Source organism: Macrosteles quadrilineatus, unplaced genomic scaffold (genome assembly GCF_028750875.1).
Source record: "Macrosteles quadrilineatus isolate MER2022 unplaced genomic scaffold, UCM_ALF_1.0 Scaffold_4__1_contigs__length_99947679, whole genome shotgun sequence".
Taxonomy (NCBI): Eukaryota; Metazoa; Arthropoda; class Insecta; order Hemiptera; family Cicadellidae; genus Macrosteles; species Macrosteles quadrilineatus.
Window position 1 is genome coordinate 60,958,854 of NW_026542597.1, and position 21,118 is coordinate 60,979,971.

Genomic DNA, 21,118 nt, shown 5'->3' on the forward strand with positions numbered 1-21,118 from the left:
CCATGATCAGACTTTAAAAAAAAATTGTCCTGGCTAATAAAATAGCTGGTTTTAGTAAATAACTAAGCCAAACATGGCATCTCCCTTCATTCATTTTCCTCGTAGTTAAATTAAAATATGCACATATGTGGCGTCCCCATTGCCCCATCTCAATTAATAGTAAATAATAATGACGATAAAGGCTCGCCAATGTGTACATAGATTTGAGTTCTTGTCTAGTCGTCATAGTCGTCTAGTTCATATGTCCGATGACACTGTTGGCTATTGTTGACAAAATTTACAATAAAGGTTAAATTACCTGTGTCCGCCAGTCGATCCTTATGTGCTGTGTCCTATTACAGGATCCTGTAATAGGACACAGCACAATAGGATCGACTGGCGGACACAGGTAATTTAACCTTTTATTGTATGTCATACCGATCCGGAACAACAACAAACAACATAAAAATGAAGTTGACAAAATTTGGTTTCTATTATTTCAGAGGTAATTTCATTATTTGTGTTTTACTGTTTGGTTATAGGGGATGAGTTATTGTTAATGATTATATCGTTTTATTTGGTTAAACGGGATTTTAAATAACTGAAATAACAAGAGTCAAAACACGACCTCTATATTGCATCGGACAGAACAAATCATAAAATTTGCTTTAGCTGTTCCATAAGGATGGGAGTGTGTTTTTTTTCTATGACAGTGCTAAGTTTGAGCACAAAAATAATGTGTGCAAAAAATGCACAAAAATGTGCTGCAGACAGTGCATGATTCATCACAAAAATGTTAAAATATCAAGTAAGCTTTGCCATTGGTGTTCCGTAGTTCAATAGTGCAAATAAAATCAGGTTTCTCATTTCAGAGTGTTAAAGATTTAAAAAAGTATAACCTATGTTTTAAGATATTTAAGACCTTGTATTAAATATATGCCTTCCTTGGGAAAATAATTTATTCTAGTTTTCGACATTGGGCAAGGACCAAACATAAAAACAAAGGGCAAAATAATAGTGGTAAGGAGAGGGGCTTTCTGCATTTGGGATGCTAACATTTTATTCATCAAGTGTGGAAGTATAACTTATTTGTCCTTTCTTGCTTGGAAAGTTCTGAAGTTTTACTTAAGTTATTGCAAGAGATTATATGACAATAATTGAAAGCCCGAAAGAACTTAATTAATAATCAATGATACAGCTTATATGCTTACTTTGTGTAAGAAAAACCTATTCGCCTGTTTCAAATTCTTTTCAAATTCAACGACAGGTGACCTTTGGAGTGAAGTCGAGTGAAGTAGGTAGAAATGGGGGGAAATTAAAACAAAACAAAATAACCTATAAACCTTACAAACGTCAAACTAATATATCTAACCTATAAGATTTTCTTTCAAATTGCTTTAACCGGTCGAGTGAGAATTTCTTCGATAGAAATAATGAGCCAAGATCGTAATTACTTTTTATATTTAAATTTATTGTTCCTTAGTCCTTGGCCTAAGTGACCAAGCAATTGTTTTTCCAAGAGACCAACTGAATTAATCATGTCATGTTTTGAAAAATGCTCAAATGCAGGTATGAACTTAGAACTAGAAAGGAAAAAAGAATTCGAAAGAAGAAAGAAACTACGACTGCTGCAGGTAAGCCTATGTTAATAGTATTAATTAATTACATGCCTTTTACAAAAATCTATTGCCCAAGTCTACATAGCCTACCAAATGAGGCTAACTTTAATACATGGGCTAGAACTAAATTAAATAATAGGTTAGCTTTAGTGGTGTTTTAATGAATCTATTCTAAGCTATAGCCTACCATAATATGTCTATCCAGTGCTTGATTTGTAAAAAAATGAGGTACCGGAACTGTAGGCCTAACCAATTTAATAGGATTACTTAGGGAGTAGGCTACCTATTTACTTATATGACAATATTTTTATTTTTCTGAAATAGGTATTGCAACCCAGTTCCACCGCGTTCCCAAGCAAATCGAGCACTGGGCCTATCAATTATTCAGTATGCAATATCATTGTTTATTTTTATTTTTGAGACATTGTCTTCCTGATTAATTACTTAACAATTAGGCTACTAATCTAGAGATTAAATTCCAGCGTTGCCAATGTAATCCTTGGAACGTACCGGTTTTGACACAGTTAAGGTGTCATTGTTAAACTTAGACGTGGTTGTCATTCCCAGGAGGTCGTCATAAAGTATTCAAATCACACATAAGTTATGAGACGAATAAACAACAACAAACACAAACAAACATTTTTACAAACAAAAACAAATAAAACTGTATGACCATACTCTATGATTTCGGCACGGCTGCGGGTTCATGGTGTTGGTCTAGACACACAGTCTAGAGTCTCTTCATCTGAAATCGACATTACTCTGTTTACTTTGTTGAGGATACAAACAACAACTTGGAGATCTTTTATCCAACTAAGACCCATTACATTAGAGGATTAGCACCATTGTTTATTACATAGGCTATAATGTTAGGCATATTTTGACTGATTTGTAATTTATTTTAACATTGATTTTACTGACAGGTTAGATTTTTTATGATAATGAACTAAGAACTAGAGCAGTAGTTTTACATCACTTAAGTACTTAGGCCTGTTGCAAAATTGTTCCTAAACACAAGCACCTGAATTCAAATTCTTGTTTACCTTCTACATGCAAGTATATTTTTATTGGTTTATTTGTATTGATTTATTTGTTTAAAATTAAATTTAATTTAAAGTGTAATTTTATAAAATAATCTCTATGTAATTATAAATATTAGAATCACACAATGTAAAAATGCTAGGCCTACACAATGTAAAAATTGTAAAGAGCAATAAATAAATAAATACATTTTAATAGGTTCAATTTTGTTGACCATACTCTTATTTACATTGTTCACTGTCAGTTTGAAATATTAGAAATGTGGTATGTAAGTTACCTCATCATATACAATTTTATCTTTATTTGTATATTCATCTTGGCCTACTACCACATAACTTACTATTGTTAATGTTGACGGTGTCTGTTACCCAGTGCTTTTTTTTTTGTATAATCAACCTTGGCATTTGTAAAACTATTCTTAGAGGTAGAATGATGGACTTACCCCTTTTCTTGGACTTAGCCTACAGGCTTTCGCCAAATTAAATTTTTTCCACAAAAATAGCACTGGTGTGTTAAATGGCTCTTTTTTCCACAACAATAACATTCTCAAGATTGCACAACTGTAGAAACTGCACATGATGCATTTGATGCTTTGCTGTGTTGAGGTCGTTGCGCTGAAGAGAATCGGTGAAGCCTCATCGCTGTCGCCGTGCTGGTGCTGCCCTGGTACGCCAGAGAAGCTGTGTCCTCCTCTGCTGTTTTAGCTATTGCCAGCTGCTCCACCTTGGTAAACGTTAGGTTGTCCTCCGCCTGTAGTCTCTTCTTAATTGAATTATTATCGAATACTGTTCATCTATCGGTCCCTGAAATCAATTGATCAAATTGACAATGTTTTGATAAATGGTTTGAATGAACGATATATATTCCGAAATAGTCTCGTGTTCCAGTTGGTCCCGCTTGCTGAATCTATACCTCACCATGATAAACGAAAGTTTTTGATGACCTTGTAAAGTTTCACAACATCCTTTAACGATTTCTCCAACGGTTTTTCAGGTGTTATTAAGTCCTTAAGCAGATTGTACAATTTCACTCCAAGCACTTTTAAAGAAGCACAAACTTACCTATTTTTTTGTTGTCCGCAATTACATTTCACTATATAGTTCAAAATGTACCGACACGTATGTAGTCCATGTCTCCTCCGAACTGTCAAATGGCCCAACATTTTCCGATGACACTCATTATAGTGTCTTCTGATGTCAACAATTTCCCAGAAAAAATTGCTGTCCAGTCTCATGTAGCACCGTATCAAAACAATAGTACCGTGCCATAAAACGCACTTTCTTTATCCACGCTAAAGGTTGTCACTAATCGTCGCCATTGTCGCATCTGGAAATAGATTTAAATAAAGGATCGGACAGTTTTATATGACATCACATCCTATGATATCTAAGGGTAACATGGATCGAGGTAGCAAATTTAATACAAGTAACTAGGAAAATTACAAACCGAGAAATATACAATGCTTTTAAGTTAGGATAATACATTTACAATCTACAAGGTGGGTCTGTGTTTGGAATCTAAGGCAAGGCAATTCTTATGTGTTTGATACTCCAGAGTATTTATTTGCTCTGTATCCTATAGTATTATAACACTTTTAGGTAAGGCAGCAGTCCAAAGAATTTGCAGATCAGCTTAGAGGAAGAATCAGAGGAGAGATTGTTAAACAAAAAACTAAGTATTTAGAAGCAGAAAACAAATTAAAACAGGAAGAACACTTAAAAGAACTGCGCCATTTGAAAGAACTGTATGAAAAATGTCTCCAGTCCATTGGCAATGGCCATAAAGAAGCCTCTAAGCAAGTAAGTAAAGGTTAATTTGGCATTATTGTATTAAGTTTGAAAACAAACATTAAACAAAACTGTTGTGACATTCAATCAATATCCAAAGATTCAACTTTTTTAGAATTAGAGTACACATAACATACACATTCTTGTATATTCTTGTATACTAGAAAACGCATAGTATGAAACATAACGCCGAGGAAAACGTTATGCTTAAATTCGAGTAATTCTAGTTGTATCTTAGAGTTGTTTAAACACTTGTTAGAAACTAATTTTAAATATCTCTATTTGCGTCGTCAAAGCTCACTTACATTATTTCTGCTCTCAGTTTTAACTGATAACTTCTAATGAATGCTAAACGATCTGCTTCAATTCGAGTTAACATGTTGCAACAAAGTTTTTCCAGCATTGAGAATTGAAGAAAACCGTTACCTTACTGATAAATTGTGTTAAGTAATTTAAGTTGGGTCATTTTATTTCTTTGATTTGAGACATCCCCTAATCAAACAAATTTTCTCCGTAGAGAATCATGAAAAGTGGGCTTAATTAACCATTTCATGTGCTCCATTTTTTACCCACAAAATCTGGGTTACCAACTGGACAGCCACAATCTGCTTTGAATAGGCTAAAGCAGCAAACACCATTGAAAGTTGGTTAACGTATTTTAACGTGTTGTCTGTCAGTCACAGTATTATGTCCCGCACAAGAACATTCTCACGTTGTTCTGATCAGTGGAGTTTCTCTTAATACCTGCCCTAAAGTTTTGAAAGTATGGATTCATTTGTCGAAATAAATTGGATAACTCTTGTAGCTAAAAGATTTGGATATCAATTTTCATTTTCTCTTTTTGAACAGCGTATATTATTTGCCTCCCCTGAATCATAAAAACAAACTTGACCGTAACTACTCGATCGTTGAATACATAAACATTAATTCCTTCACTTAAGTTTGGTCACTTATATTGCCACTATAACTTTCAATAGTAAATGAGTTTTTGAAACTTCCTATTTTTGACTTGAAATGTCTGAACAGTTTTTTGGTGAATTCAGTCAAAAAAACTTTGTATAAGTTTGTTTGAGGAACTGGCAACATAACCTAGAAGTAAACAATCGATTTGCGTTTTTTCTCAATTGAAGTAGAGCGAGTAATACAAAAGTTTACAATAAAAACATAAGGTCCGTCAAGATTTTGTATAATCTTACTACTTTAACTCATCATAGTCAAGGCATTAATATAGTTTATACTAAATGTTTTTAAATATATTGATCTATCAGTGTCAGAAGTAAACATTTCTTGCATGCATTCATTTGATCTGACATTAGGCAAGTTTACCTTACCCATGACAACACTATGTGCTTCGTATATTTTTTCACTTCCAAAGTAAGTTGCATAGCAGAACTGGCAAATATTACTCTTCTCACAAAGTGAATGTGTATCTGGATGGGTATCTGTTAGACCAGGTCTCTCTTTTTCTACTCTCCTCATACGCATAAAGATATCTTATTATTAATTGTCTCCTCCTCCTGTTTTTAATATTTCTTCTTTGAACTTGAGGCATTTTCTGTTCTTCCAACAAAACTGATTAACTGTTTAACTTGGTCATAACCTACTGAATATTACAAACATCAATATTTACTCCCAAAAAGCTAATGAGTTTCTTTTTAAAAACAGCTGTGTTCTTGTTTTTAAATTCGTTCTATGTATTTCTTATGGGAAAACCCCAACCTTTGAGAGGGTCTCACGGCCTTAAGAGGAGGAATTTTAAAATTCCAAAAACCTTACTGCAAAACTACATATTGAGACGAATCTTTTGACACCTTAAACGTTAAAATTGGTCAACAAACAAGGGAGGAGTGGCGTTAACAAAAAACGGCTTCACATATTATATATATAGATAGATCCTACTGATTTATTTGATTTGCAAGTAAGATTTCCTTAACTTTTGTCACTGACCAAAGACACTAATTTATGTCTTTGGATGACCTAGATTTTTCTTTTTGGCAAAAGAATTTGGCCTCTCTTCTCCTAGGGATCCCTCAATTTCTTAAGCACATTTAAAATATAAAATACAATTTTCTTCACATATATTTGTTGTCTGGGTACTGATTTCAATAGGGACCAACCAGATAAAACAACAACAATTGAATAAAACAGTGCAATTTATATTCAGCGGAGGCGTAGATTTTTTTTCTGACATCGAAAATTGCTTCTACGATACTTTGTGTCATATTGATGTAAGGACCGGCTCGGAAGGAACTATTTGTATTAGTGAAGGAAGTTTAGATACACAATGCTAGTGTTAGATTTGAACTAGATAACACATTCACAACAGGAGCTTGTTGGACCTTATTTTCAGACATCCCTCGTATCAAAACAATCTTGATGCTATATAAACTCTTGGCAAGTACTATTTTTGTTTGTTTCAGCCTGATATAAATTTGGAAAAGCAAACGCAATTGGATAGAATAGTTGAACAAGCAGCAAAGAGAGGAACCAAAGCAATAAAAAAACAAATCGAGGACAAAACAATACAAAAACAAACACGTGAAGCTCCAGTCAAACAAAAGAAAGTTATTCGAAACAAGGAAAATTTAAGAGCATTTTTTATTTCTTCATTACCAAAAAATTCTAAAAAAGATGATTCAATGTAAGTTACCCATCTATATTGTAAAGAAGAGTTTCTGTATGTTTATGTGTGTTAGTTTTGCTTGGAGTGAATGCAGAACTATTCAAATTACTGGAAAACAAATGAACATTTAAATTTCATAAAAATATAGGCATAAAGGAAAGATTTTGTAAATAGTAAGTTTGTATGTTTTAGAAAAAAAAAGATTTAGACACATAAATATCCATCCCAAAAAGTTAAATAGTATTACTGACTACATTTTAGCTTAAACTTTGATTACTTTTCCTGTACTGTTCCATTCACATATTTATATCAGCTGACCAGTCCACAAACATTATAAGTTTAATTCATTATTCAAATCACCTTTTCATTTTGGCATTACCTCTCAATCAATATTCAATAAAAACACTTTCAAAATTTTAGTTTGTACATTTAAAAACCAAAATTTTTTAACAGCTTCCACTTATTAAAGTACCTTCTACAGCACATAAATCTCGACATTCATTATTTTAAAATCATTTAAGTTGTAAACGAACCACACCTCTTTTGTCCACAGGTTTGTAAAATCATTCTTCAGTAACTATTATTAGGTTAAGTATTAATTTAAAATTTAGTATCATTGACTATTATTGTGTTAATAGTCGAAGGTAGTATGCAATGTAGGCTAAATGTTATTTGTTAGTGCTTGAAGGTTAGTGATCATTTCCATTTGTATTTGCTCTCAGTTTTGTTTATCCAGGTTGGAGTTTAATGGCTTACAAATTAGTAATTCCAAAATAAGTGATATTTCAACTTTTTTTTGCGTCATTTCAAGGATCTATAAACTACCGGTATTTGAATATTTTGGTATTGGTAGGCTACTGATTTGCTAATTGTATTAATTTGCAGCTCTCCTCCAAAAACTTCCCACCAAAACACAGAGACTCCACAAGTTAGAAGAGTTTTGGAAGACATACCGAGTAACATAAACAACGGCAATTCTAAAGTCCCTGAACAAAGCCGGAAAAATGTTGAGAGTGTGAGCGTGGTCAAAACTGTATCAAAAGTTGGAGAAAAAGTACAATCTAGGGAACAGGGCTTGCCTGAAACTGTTGTTACCGAGACCAAACCGGCAGATTGCACATCAGTTGTTTCTTCTCCTAGAGATTGCAGTTGCGACTACATAGTCTGTCTTTGTCATCAAAGTCCACCAGATTTGTAAGTATAATACTAGAAGAACTCTCTTTATTCTTTCACAATATGCCCCTTTTCTATTTCCCCAAAACTTAAGAGTTAAAATTGAGTGTGTTGCTAGCCTAGTGGGTAGTGTCTTGGTCCTCGATGCAGGAGGAACGGGCTCAATTCCCGGCACATACAAAATGTAAATGGATTTGGACTGTTTCATTTTACTTGATTACAAAAATGCCACAAAGAAGCAAAAAAAATATACATTCTCTGAGTATTTTGCAATTTAAAAAAAGTTCAATATGCAATCTTTTATATTTTACCTGACTTTACACAATTGTACTGTACTGATGTGTGTACAATTAATTGATAGCCTAGTTTAAATAAAATTAAAAAAAACATGTTACTTTTCACAGTTTTTGTATTGTTTTTTTTTTTTTTAGAAATATATATGGTACTGGTGCCCATATTCTAAGTTTAGAAATTTACACTAGGTACGGTAAGTTAATTGTACATTGCTATGATAATTACATGGAGGGGGGGCTTGGTTAAATGTGAGGCACTGGTAATGGTTATGGTGAGGATAGAATGGCTTTCTTAGTTATCAGGGTGTCAATTCAACATTCAACGTCCATTCAATTCAATGGAGAATTGGTTTGACCAGAAGGCAATACACATCTTTAACTGGCCAATTCAACTAGTGAATCTAGAGATTTTTACATCATATAATTTATAAAATGAAATGAACCAAGTAACAACAAGCTGTATCAGTACTGAAACTATTGGGAATAGGCCTAATTGAATAAGGTTAGTAATTTTTAAAAGGAAAGCAAACTTAAAACGATATACAATTATCTGTTAAACCTCATTTCAGTTCACCAAATCTGGTCTTTAGAGAGAATTTGTAGAAGACCTTCAACCAGTAGTTGTTTCTTAAGAGTATTCTTTCGGATTTGGGAACTCTTTGCAAATCACTACATTTTCATTATACTATGAAATCGATTGAAATGGTTTTTCTATAACTTTTTTATCCACTGTATAGGTTTGAAATATTTTTTTGTTCTTAGGAGACGTTCTTCCTCAGAATCTCGACTCAGCTGTGACAGAGTCCCAGTTTTTGACGATCCTGTAAAAAAGAAATACAGAAGGCGCTCTAGTTCACCGCAAAGTGTCAGAACCTTAAAATATTTTGGATGTGGAAATGTTTATGAAAGTAATCAGCGGAGCAGTGTGAGAGTAACACACCACTCAAGGTCTCCAAAGGTGAGATTGATTATTGTTGATTATAAATCTATTATTTTTTTAACTATAAAAGTCTGATAGGACAATTGTGAGTTAGAACAAACTTCCCGTATAACCATTGATAGGAGCGTAACTCTACAAAGCAGCTGAAAACAGTTGCCTACCTACCATGTCCTGAAATCTGGTAGAGAAGTTTGGAACTTATAGGTTATTGTGTTAGGTTTAAGTAAGTGTTTTGCTAGTTGCAACTTCTAAAGCATTTTGTTGCTTTCGTCGTTAATGTGTACAGTAAGATCGAAAACTTGTGGTTTTTAAGCATTAATAATTTTAAGTTATTTGTTTAAACTTGGGAAATTATAAAAAAAAATGGGCATTGCCCCGATCAAATAAATTAGTTATTATTTGGGTTCAAGAAATGAGGGAAATGCAAATGTATTGATTGTTTTGGAATCGTACGATTTTTACTCAAAAAGTAAACACCAGAATCGTCACATTTTAATGTTAGTTAAGTTGGAAGTACAATCGTTGTGTACAAAATTATATAACAGCTTAATACACTAAAACCCGTTTAAACCTCCCCTGGTAAACCAAACCCCGAGTTAACTATAACCATAGTAAAACTTAAAATCAATTGGAAAATAGTTTTACTGACTGGTCCCCTTTATTCAGCTCAATTTGAGTTTTACTGTGACTTAATATTGTATGTTATTCCATAACCAATCACTGTGTTAGTCAGCCTACTAAATAGTATATTTGACTGTTGCTAGTTTATCTTACATTAAGTACTTAATGTCTTTTAGAGAACTGAAGAACAGGCAGAAGAAGTTAAGTCGAGTACAGTTGCTGAAGTTCCTATCGAACAATCCATCGAAGAGCTTAAAAAACGAGCTGAGGAAAGAAGTGCCAAAGCTTTAAAAAAGGAACAACTAAAGAAGGATTTTCAACAGCTTATCAACAACTTGAAGAAATTATCTCAAGAAAAGTCTGTGATAAGCAGCAAAACCAAAGGAAAGGTAATAATAAAGTAGTTTATATATTACACTATTTGGTGTAGCCTAGGCTTTGCAATAGGTTAAGATGCCCAATACAAGAAATTAGTAAAACTAGTTTTGATAACACCATCACAAAGTTAATATGATATGAGGATATGACATTTTTCATAAAAAAAGTTAAATGTAACAACTTATAGTGGATGTAAAAATAGTTTTGTTACAACATTAATATTTTTTATTATCTATCTAAAATATTTGGCAAATACCCTTTTAATTCGTGTGATTGCATAAAAATGTTTTAGTGGGTAATGAAAGAGAGCATAAATGAGATTCTGATCCTACTTAACGTTTATAGGCAAATACAATAATAATATAAGTAGGTTTATTACAGTACCTTAGTATAATACTAAGATGGTCACTGTTTGAAGCAGAAACAAAGATGTGGCAATGCAGTTGATTGTTCGCTGTATTTCTTTCTTTAATCCTTTTTAATTAAAAATACATTTTTCAGTCCAGAGTATTTGCCAGTGAACGAGACATCCAATCAAGAAACGAAAAAAAGCAGAAGAAACTGAATGATGCTTTTGAAAAACTACCACACAGCCTGAAATCAAACAAAGCTCAAAACTCAGGTTGGAGTTTAGATTATAAATAAGTAAATCCAAAACTAGTATGTAATACTATACGGGGTGACATTTAAGTCTTAGGGCGAATTTTATAACTTTAAAATGAAAATCGATATCACAACCAAATTTGTCACATCATTAATAGTTAACTACTTTTTTGTGTACATGGTGATTGGATAAGGTCTGGTGTGCGGTATTGTTTTTAGTTCAACAAAAGAACCAAATTTGATGTAGCCTACATATCACCCTATGCTTTCCTTTAAGATTTTTAACTTAAAGTTATAATACAATAGCCTAGATTGTTAATATAAAATAGGTTTAATATAATAGGCCGTCCCCCATAGGTGGCATCTAATCACCATGTACACAAAAGATTAGCTTTATTACCAGTAAGCCAAATTTGGTTGTGATCCCTCTTTTCGTTTTAAGTTATAAAGTCGTCCTAAGACTTAATTGTCCTGTATAAACCTCTATATATAAACTCTAAATCCCAGTGACTTATTACAGTTTAACAGATACAATCCTGATAGTTTACTCTTATATTTAAAAGAAACCTTTTCGCAGTTTTGGTTCATAAAATAAAATATAAATTCACAAAAATAACAATCTTGTGAGTGATTCATGCTATTTAGGCTTAGATAAAGCAACTCTGTTTGGTAGATGTCTGTGGATTTATTTTCAAGATGACAATGCTTAAAATTGTACTTTTAACATATTAGCAAATTTCTCATAAGGAGAATAAGCTATATTGTAATTTTTTAGCAGTGCACTATGTTAATATCAATCTAAATCTTCTTTTCTAGGTACTGAAAAACAAAAACCAAACCAAGTTCCTTCTGACGAGTCATCTCCACCTACGTTAAATCTTGCCTTGTGTCAGTCAAACATGTCTCCTCCAGCATCTCGAAGAGTGGTTTCTGAGATATCAATTTCAGACACCTCGTCTGCATATAGTGGTGGTAGCAAGAGGATGAAAAAAAGAGCAAAGTCATCCTCGTCCTCAACAAGATTACGAGCTGAATCACCAGAAGTCCTTGTCAAAAGAGATCCTTCTGGAGATGTCCACATTACTGTAAAGGTCAGCGAAGTTCTCTCACGACCAAAGTCAAAGTCACCATCTCCACCCTCAAGGAGAAGACACATTTCACCGAGGTCCGACTCTTCTTACATGAGCCCTCCTTCAAACTTGACTCCTTCACAGCAACATCTGCTGAATGCTTTATTGTCTCAGGTGAACAAGAGAGGGATCGGTGATGAGATGAGGAAATACATCCAGAAGCTTTTAAACATGAGCCGTGAGAGTATTGACAATCTTCATTCACAATCTCGACCACAAACGCCGTTGAACAAAGATTTGGAGCAAGATTTTGCCAAACTTAGCCAGCTGGCAGAGGTTTACGCTGAGAAGGTGAACACACTGGTAGACATGTACGAGCAGATGGGCTTACCCTCCCCTTTGAGTCCTGGGGGATATGTCGATCCTATACGAGCTCCTCCGAGTGAAATTCAGCAAAGAACACCCACTCCTAGGAGTACGAGGTCTGCGTCGCCTACAATGAGACCTATGATTTCTCCTTCTGTGGAGCGCTTCAGTACGCCCAGCCCCACCCAGAGGCCCAAGATGACTTCACCTTCGCCTTCCTCCTCAGGGTATCGTCTTACTCAACCCCACTACACCCCTTCCTCTCCTGGTCCCCTCTGGACACCAGAACAGATACAAGAATCAGTCTCCCGTTACCACCATCCGGAGAGACCTCAGACTGAAACTCCTAGTTACATTCCTTCCATGCCCATACCTGCTAGTCCCTGGGGAAGTCCCCATATTCCGCCTGTAGCCCCGCCTGGCAGTCGGGACTCCAAGATACCAATTGCTGTTGGGAGACAACCCCGTCCCATCCCAAGTCCTTCCATACCTGGACCTCATAGCAGAGCTGATACTCCTCTCAAACCTTCACAACATATGATGCACCATCTGGGGAATAAAAGACAATACCAATCACGTACACCAATTTGTCCTATTTCAGACTCACCAAGTACTACCAAGCCTCAAGGAAAAAAGACATGGCAGTATGGTAGATCTGAGACGAACCTACAACACACTCCTCCTAACCTGTGTCCTTCATCCTCGGGACCGTCCCCTTTTCCTGGCCGGGAACAATGCACGCCTCCCTTGAGAGTTGAAAACCGTAGAGTTAGGTTTCCTCAGGATTCTGAGAGATCTGTTGGTGGTCTCAATACGTAAGCGTTAAACCCTTCACTTAAGTAATTTTGATGTAGAATTTTGCTGTGCAGCAAAAGGCATTGGTTGAAGCATCGAGTATTAGTTACTGAAGTAGACATCCCATCTATATGATCCAGCTGTTGTAGATTTTTTGTAAAAAAAACAAAAATTTTAGTTGTGTGAGCCAGTCATGGAACGGGCTAGTGTCTAAAATTCTGCCTCTTTTTGTTGCCGAGATAGTTTATGGGTTGTAACAGCTGCTGTAGCTCACAATTAGAGGTTTCATCAGTTTGACTTGGTATACAAGTTTGTGTATTTGACAACAGTAAATTAATAATTGACATCAACACAATCTGTCTGGCTCAAAGATGACGATTTTGATTGAAAAATAGATGAAAATTTTAACATTGGGATGGAATGTCTAGTTGTATCAATAGTCAAAGGTTGAAGTTAAACAGTTTGAATTTTAAATTTAATCTAATTCATATACTTTAACATTTTTGAAATTCTAGATAATTAACACAAAATTTGCAGTTTGGTATTTTGTTCAGTAAATGTACATATCATTTCTTATATTGGTAGTAAAACTAGTAGTACGCTAATTATGCGCGTAACGGGATGAGTGAACGTTGAGTGCAACGATGGAAGAGTCCACCTGCACCTAGCCTACTTACCGGTGTCACTTGTGAACACAAATGCACTGTATCATCTTAAATATATTTTACAGTTACCTGATTGCCTATTCAAGTGAGTTCACTCCAAACTTGTTGGTACTACCAAGTACAGGGCTGTGCGAATAGTTCGAAAAACGAATCGAATCCGAATCTTTTTAGAGATTCGATTCGGATTCGAGAACGAATCTACTGTTTCTAACTGGATTTGGATTCGGAATCGATATTCGAATTTACTGGTAAGAGATCCGGGTTCGGATTCGATATTCGAATTTCTTGGAAATAGATCCGAGTTGGGATTCCATATTCAAATTTACTAGATTCTGATTGAACATAATTTTCAATATAATTTTTTAGACACTAAAAAACTACTTGTGCACTCCGATTTGCTGTTGACTGGTTCACGTTAGGAACCTGACCAACTTGGTGTTAGGCTTTAGGCACATTAGTGTAGGTCGCATTTGAACCCTATCTTGGCTATCAGTAAACTTAACCTCACAGTGTTAGTTGTTACTTGTAATAGTAATGCAGACATAGGCTTGTGTGGAGGATTAACACCGAGGTGTATAATAGGCTGGGCCTATGTTTTAGACTACACAAATTGGTAGTCCATCACTTTTAGCGAGTAACTTAGGCCTAGGTGGTATGCCTAACTTATGCCCAATTTTTTAGTTTCAAAACTTCAAATAGGTAGGCCTAAATTTTATAACTTTTTTATTTGGCCCATTTCAAGAATTTTTTTAAGCAATTCCCTAAGTTATTTCAGCCCCAGAATTGTGGTCTAAAAATGTGAAAATTTGTACTGCTGACTTTCCTCGGATTTGGATTCGACTCTGAACAGGTTTAAATATTCGGATTCGATAACAGCTTTAAATTTCAGATTCGGATTCGATCCAGGTTCGATAATGGCTGTAAATTTGAGATTCGGATTCGACCCAGATTCGACTCGGGATTAATTAAAATATTCGGATTCGATCCGGATTCGATAAAATCTGTACAGCTATGATTCGGATTCGGATTCGATCCAAAATTTCTGGATTCGCACAGCCCTGGTACGGTACCAAAAATATGACCTTTATGGTTCTGATTTGTCAAGTCATGGTAAAGTAGCTTTCTTACACCATACATGTAGTAGCTGATAGGGCTGTCCCTAAATTTTCTCTTGTGTTATCATTGTCTGACATTATTCAGAATAGACTACAGTACAAAATTTCAAATACGAAACACAACATAAATTATTGTGAAGGGTTATTCTAAGAATTATTTAATGTTTGTTCTTTGAGTTTTAAAGAAACATTACTCTTAGTCAATCACAATACCTCATTTCCTTATTTATTTTTCCTTATTTCCGAATATTTTCCTCTCTTGATTGTCCTTCCAAACCTGAGTCTGCAAATATCTTTGATTACTTACTAAAAAAATCTCTTAGCCATTTTTCTCGTTACACAAGAAACTAGAATAGAATTGTAAAGGCAGTAAGTAAAGGCATGTAAAGGTATATGTGGCTTGAATCCTATCCGTAACCTAAGACTTTGATTGTTCGATGGTGCATCAGGATGGTGGTGTAATGGAAGTTAATACAAATTTCATTTTTATTTTCTTAAGTCCCTCAGCTTTCCATTATTCTCTCTAGTATTTCTATAGAATTAATCATAAATCATAGCATTTACAATATATGTCTACAAGACAACACAATTTAAACATTTATTAGGTTAATTAATAAATGGGCCTAGTTGTATTCACATCTAATAAATTAATTATGATACCTTTTTTGCAAACAGGATCAATGAAAGTCCAGAGTGTGCCAATATGTGAGTTTTTTCTGGTTGCACAGTATTTAAATGGAAATTAATTAATTTTAGAATATTTTAAAAGTGAATAGAAAACATAGTATTGATTTGTCTAGACTGTAGTTGAAACATTTGCTATATTTTACTACAAATTTGGTTTCTATAATTTTAGCTATTAAATTTGACAATTTTTACTTTCCATATATAGTAAGTCAATATGTCTGTTTTTTCGTCAATGATTGTTTACAATTGTTCTCCTGCTTTGATTTTTGTTCTAGCTTCAGAAGTCCAACTAACTGTAGTTTATTTTGTTCTGCTTGACGTTTGACAATTTAAAAGTTTTTTTGTATATAGCCAATATAAATCCTTAGTTTCTTAAGTAATGTGTTAGCTATCTTAATTGTTATTTGAGTGTCAAACCCCCTTTTGTTTTAATAATTAATTACACAATTCTCAATGTAAAAGTAGAAGTTGGGTGAGCGAGCTGGTCTAGGGGTTAGAGCGCGGGACTCCGGTTGATGGGGTCCCGGGTTCAAATCCCGCCAAATCACCAATGGATTTTATCTAAGTGATAATGCCGTAACCCCTAGGTCTAGCCTGAAGTAATGTGAAAAACAATTCCGGGCTCGTGCCTAGCGTCGTAGGAAAAAAAATTAAAGTAAATGTAGTACAATAAGGGTTTCAACCTCAACATTTTCTTAAAGAACTATAATCATTGTTTGTTTTCCAGATCAGCAAATACAGCTGACACAATGGAGTTAATGTTTGGTGGAATACCCGGCGTTCAGGTGCCCACAAGGGAGGAGTGTGAGGCCATGAGGGCGCAGAGGAGTTGCTCACCCGGCTCAACACTCCCCCTACCTGACGACTGGGACATGCAGGCTTGGTTCTCGGAGAAGCGCCAGCAAATACTGCAGCAAGGGACGGATTGTGACAGGTAGAGTGACATAGTGTATTTTTATGAAATGAAATTAAATGAAATATTCCTTTATTGTCACAATACTTCAACAATATTTCAAGTTTTTAGCAATGCTGATGAAACAGGTGACATTGTCCATTATTAAAACTAGATTTACAAAACATTCCTATAAACTAAATAAATGTAGGCCTACTGTAATAAAAAAATGTTTAACTGTTATTCAAATATTCAGAAATAGACTCAAACTGTTTTTGTAAAAGATACATCTTAAACTTGTTTTTGAATTTTGAAATATTGGTAATTTCTCTGAATTTGGCAGGTAGACTGTTGTCCGACTGTTGTTATTATTCTTATCATCAAATAAATATTTTGTAAATACAGGTCACAAAAGTTTTATGGAAAATGTTCAAACGTTCAAGTTCAGCAAATACTTAGGGAAACTAGACTAATGTATCTTTTGTGACTAATCTCTGCAATTTTGGTTTGTTTCATAACAAATTCACCGTCAACATTGATGGGTTATCAAAACTTACAAATAAAAGTTTAGGTTATTAGGACTATAGGTTAGATTAGGACTATAGGATCAGTCTGTTGTAGTAGATGGTTATACAACTAACAAAAACCTTTATTTGCCAATTAATTAACTAAAAAAATTCATTTTATAGATTTTCTAACGTGATCCAACATTTTTCGGAATATTGTCTATGTCTAGATTCTACTACCTTTTTCTACTCAACAAAGAGGAAGTCGTAATCTTTTGTGGATTCCATTTTTATTTGTGGAGTTGATGTTTTTATAAACATCACAACTCTGAACATCAATCACTATGTATATTATAAAAAAAGTTTGTGGGCATTTTTGTGCAAAAGTAGCTAGATTTTAAATTTCCAGGAAGTCTTGTGGTATACCAATTCAACTTAGTTAATATTTCTTTGATCAAGGTTAAAAAAATCAAACTTAAAATAGTTACAATGTACTAATAGATAGCTGAAAATACTTTAAGTTGGTCGGACATTTGTAAATTGAAATTAAGCTCAAAGCTATACCTCCAGTTTATCCAGCAGCCAGTGAAATATGGAAGCCTCGTTTTTTTCACAGTTGCAATTAAATTTGAAATCTGTGGTTGGATGAAGGATGAAACTTTCTTTTTTTGTTGAAATAAAGATCTTCATACTGTTTAGTACTTTTGCTTTTTATTGCTACTATTATCTGATTATAGACTAGCTTCATTGTGATAAAATGAAAAAATAAAGTCAATGATTGAAAGCTTAGTGTTTTATTCAGTAATCTGTTAAGTAGTCAAGTAATGGTGTTTGCAGGGAGTTAAGCAACTGTAACTCTGCACGAAGCAGCATCGGCATAGAAAGGGTCGTTGCGGTCAACCAAGAAGAGAGCCAAATAGATTTAGGAGCGACAGATTTAGGTATTGAGTTACAGCGAATTCTCCAAGAAGTGGGCTGTACAGGAGATGGTGGTGATCATTCTGTTTTTCCACCACAAGCTGATGATTGTGATGTGAGTTTGAAACCAGATTCGAAAGAACCAATGCCAAGATCATCCCAAGATAGTCTTCATAGAGAACATTCTTTGTTGAACAAAGATAACATTCTAACAGATGTTCACTTTGACGAGTCGGTATTTCAATTTCCACTAAACCCTGAGAAATTAAACGCCTTAAGGCTTAAAATGGTGGATATTTGTAAGGACCAGTTATGTGAAATTATTAACGATCTTAAAAAAGACACCAGTTTGGAAAAGCCAATTGCCGACGCCCATGTTTTTCAACAGGATGAAAATACAATAGTTTCAACAAACCGCAATACAGCCAAGACACAAAGTGTTACTTTGGATTCTGTGTTGGGAAATTGTAAATTTAGTCCGGGTGTTAATTTATCAAGCAGTTCTTCTAGTTTGGGTTTTTGATGAATATTGTGTTTGGATAGGAAATAATAAATTACGACGAGTTTATGCAGAAAATTATCTGACTTAAAAAAATTCATTTTTGAAAAGTGCCACTTAAATAATTACAATTAGAGGTTTTTGTGATTTACAATTTTTCAACTCATCTATTGACCCACTGCAATCAAGCTTATTAACTTAATTATCACCCTTTGATGCTCAGCTAAAAATTCTGGGAGTTATCGGTTAATATCTTTATAGCAGTGATGAAAAACTGTATGTATTTATTTGTAATAAACAATATTTTATTAAATTTATTTGTTTTACTTTCTCCTGATTATTGGGTGCAATATTTTTTCCCCTACAGTTATTTGACAAAACAGGAAAGGCTTCCTTGCACTGTTAATATTATAGCACGCAAAGTAGCTAATTGCTGCATTTACTTACTTTTGTCACACTCATTTTACTTTGCCGCACTCCAGTATTTCAACCAAACAACACAAAACAGTGTGTTTTTATAAAACACGTAATACGTGTACGCTTGAAAATAAGTTAACAACACTCAAAGTCACTACGACTACGATCAGCTGATGCAGCGTTTCACAGCCTTTGGAATGAGTATTAATACTACAACTTAACCTGTTGTTTTTTGTTTACTTTCTATTTTCGTTCAACGCTTGAAATTAAACTTACCTAAAACATGTTGTTTAGTGTTTGAAAGACTAATTATTTTTGCTTTATAGTAACTGTAGGAAAAATATTATGTGTAACCCAATCCTCTTCGCACACTAGTTATACAAATAACTATTCCAATAGTACAAAGGGTGCCAGAAAGTATTTTAAATGTAGTTAAATAGATAAAAACTCTGACTGTTCTGTGAAGTATTTTAATATATGTATTTTAGCTGTATATTGAACCCAGTTATCTCTACAATGATTAGTGTTTTTGGATTGTTGGTAATTTTCCACACTAAAAGATTTTTAAAATTTTAATTTAAACATGTACTATTGCTTTCCAGAAATTCATACAGTCCAGATAAAAGGGTCCAAACTGGTTTACCAAAGAGTCCAGAAAGATCGGCTCCTCAAAATCCTTTCAGCCCAGGTCAAAACAAAAGTCCTGGTTTTAGTGGTTTTACTCAAGATTTCGGAGAGTTTGCACAAGATGACTTTAACAAGGATTTCACTGATATGGATTTCAACATGGGTATCGATGCTGTGCTCCAAGAAGAAGCACGTGGCGACGACTATGTAGAATACCCAGAAGATTTCCCACCACCGACAGATGTGTTTGGACCCGGCTTTGACTGGGAAACTGCCAACTTTGACCAGCCAAATTTTCCAAGATCATTCCCAGGTGAATCTCTTGCAGGACACTCAATGTCCAGCGCGGGTAGTGTTAAACTGGACACAAGCTTTGACACGTCAGCTCTACAAGGTCCTGTGAATCCAGACAGGTTGAACGCCATCAGGAAGAAACTTTCAAACATCTGTAACGATCAGTATCGCAACATACTGGAGATGCTGAAGGAAGACGCTTCATCACATCAGTTGGCGTATGGGAATCTCTTGAGACGGGCGACATCAGACCCGTTTTTGGATCCTAATGCAACTCTCGCTCCTATTGGGTCTCCAGGCAAGTCATATTCTGGGTCTGAGTACACTGTGCCTCGACATGTTAGTTCTCCTGGGAGTACAAGATCAGGGTTTGAAGCTACTGGTAGAACACCTCCAGCAGACAATCCTGTGAGTGATTACGGCTCACCTGACTGGAGTAGTTCCTTCCCCTCGTATCTCAGCTCTGACCCAAATACCCGTAGTGGAGGTCTAAACTCTTTCGACACAAGCCCTCAATACTGTGACTTCAATGATGTGTATAGTAACTTGGATAACCTGATGCTTCTGATGAAAAACCACCAAGAGAGGCAGTAATTGTTGTTTTGTCCTGAGTAATTGTTGTTTTGCGGTCTATGAGAAACAATGTAAATAAATGTGCTTATGTCTTCTGATTTCTTTATTCAGTGTTGGCTTGGTTAAAACAGGGTTTCAAAGGCAGTGTTCATTAGTACTTGGATAATTAAGAGCAATATCTAATAAATTTATTATTTTCTAAAATTAATAAAGTTATAGTGCACAGACTGGGTAGCTGAGTAGGTTAGTGCTTGCCTAATTGACATTAGGTTGTTGGTATATTCTGAAAAGAAGCCTATTGCTTTTTGATGGTTTGAAACTAGACCTAGCTTCTTAAAAAAAATAAATAAAAAATTTTTGGCTAGTTAAAGAAAAAAAAACTGGTCTTCGTAACAAAGCTACATAAGGTATCTAACTCCATTCTAATCTTTTACTATTCTTCACTCGTATTCAGGGTTAATATACACATAATATTGTTTCCCATTCTCATTGTTACGATATAATAAAATGGATAGTACAGTAACATTTTCTTTATAAAATAAACAACAGAGTATCATGACAAAATATTAAAATTAAAATAGCCGATGTCTTTTGGGTTCAACCGTGTCGTCAATGCTGATGTTTTGGAGACTTGTAA

The 21,118-nt window shown here is 34.5% G+C and overlaps 1 protein-coding gene across 4 annotated transcripts; it reads left to right on the plus strand.

Annotated features, from left to right (window-relative positions):
* Positions 1 to 1,337: 1,337 nt before the first annotated feature.
* On the plus strand, positions 1,338 to 20,579 carry LOC128991430 (serine/arginine repetitive matrix protein 1-like). Of its 4 annotated transcripts, none has more exons than XM_054414298.1 (11): positions 1,338 to 1,613; positions 4,238 to 4,438; positions 6,847 to 7,067; positions 7,935 to 8,243; positions 9,278 to 9,473; positions 10,253 to 10,465; positions 10,956 to 11,076; positions 11,874 to 13,308; positions 15,744 to 15,773; positions 16,483 to 16,689; positions 17,991 to 18,868. In XM_054414298.1, the coding sequence occupies exons 1-11, from the start codon at positions 1,518 to 1,520 to the stop codon at positions 18,592 to 18,594; spliced, it is 3,633 nt and encodes a 1,210-aa protein (XP_054270273.1). In that variant the 5' UTR covers positions 1,338 to 1,517; the 3' UTR covers positions 18,595 to 18,868. The 4 variants fall into 4 exon arrangements, with proteins under 4 accessions (XP_054270273.1, XP_054270270.1, XP_054270274.1 ...); XM_054414295.1 differs by lacking the exon at positions 17,991 to 18,868 and adding an exon at positions 19,590 to 20,579 and having other exon boundaries at positions 1,341 to 1,613; XM_054414299.1 differs by lacking the exons at positions 15,744 to 15,773; positions 17,991 to 18,868 and adding an exon at positions 19,590 to 20,579 and having other exon boundaries at positions 1,341 to 1,613; positions 11,874 to 12,720.
* Positions 20,580 to 21,118: the final 539 nt, after the last annotated feature.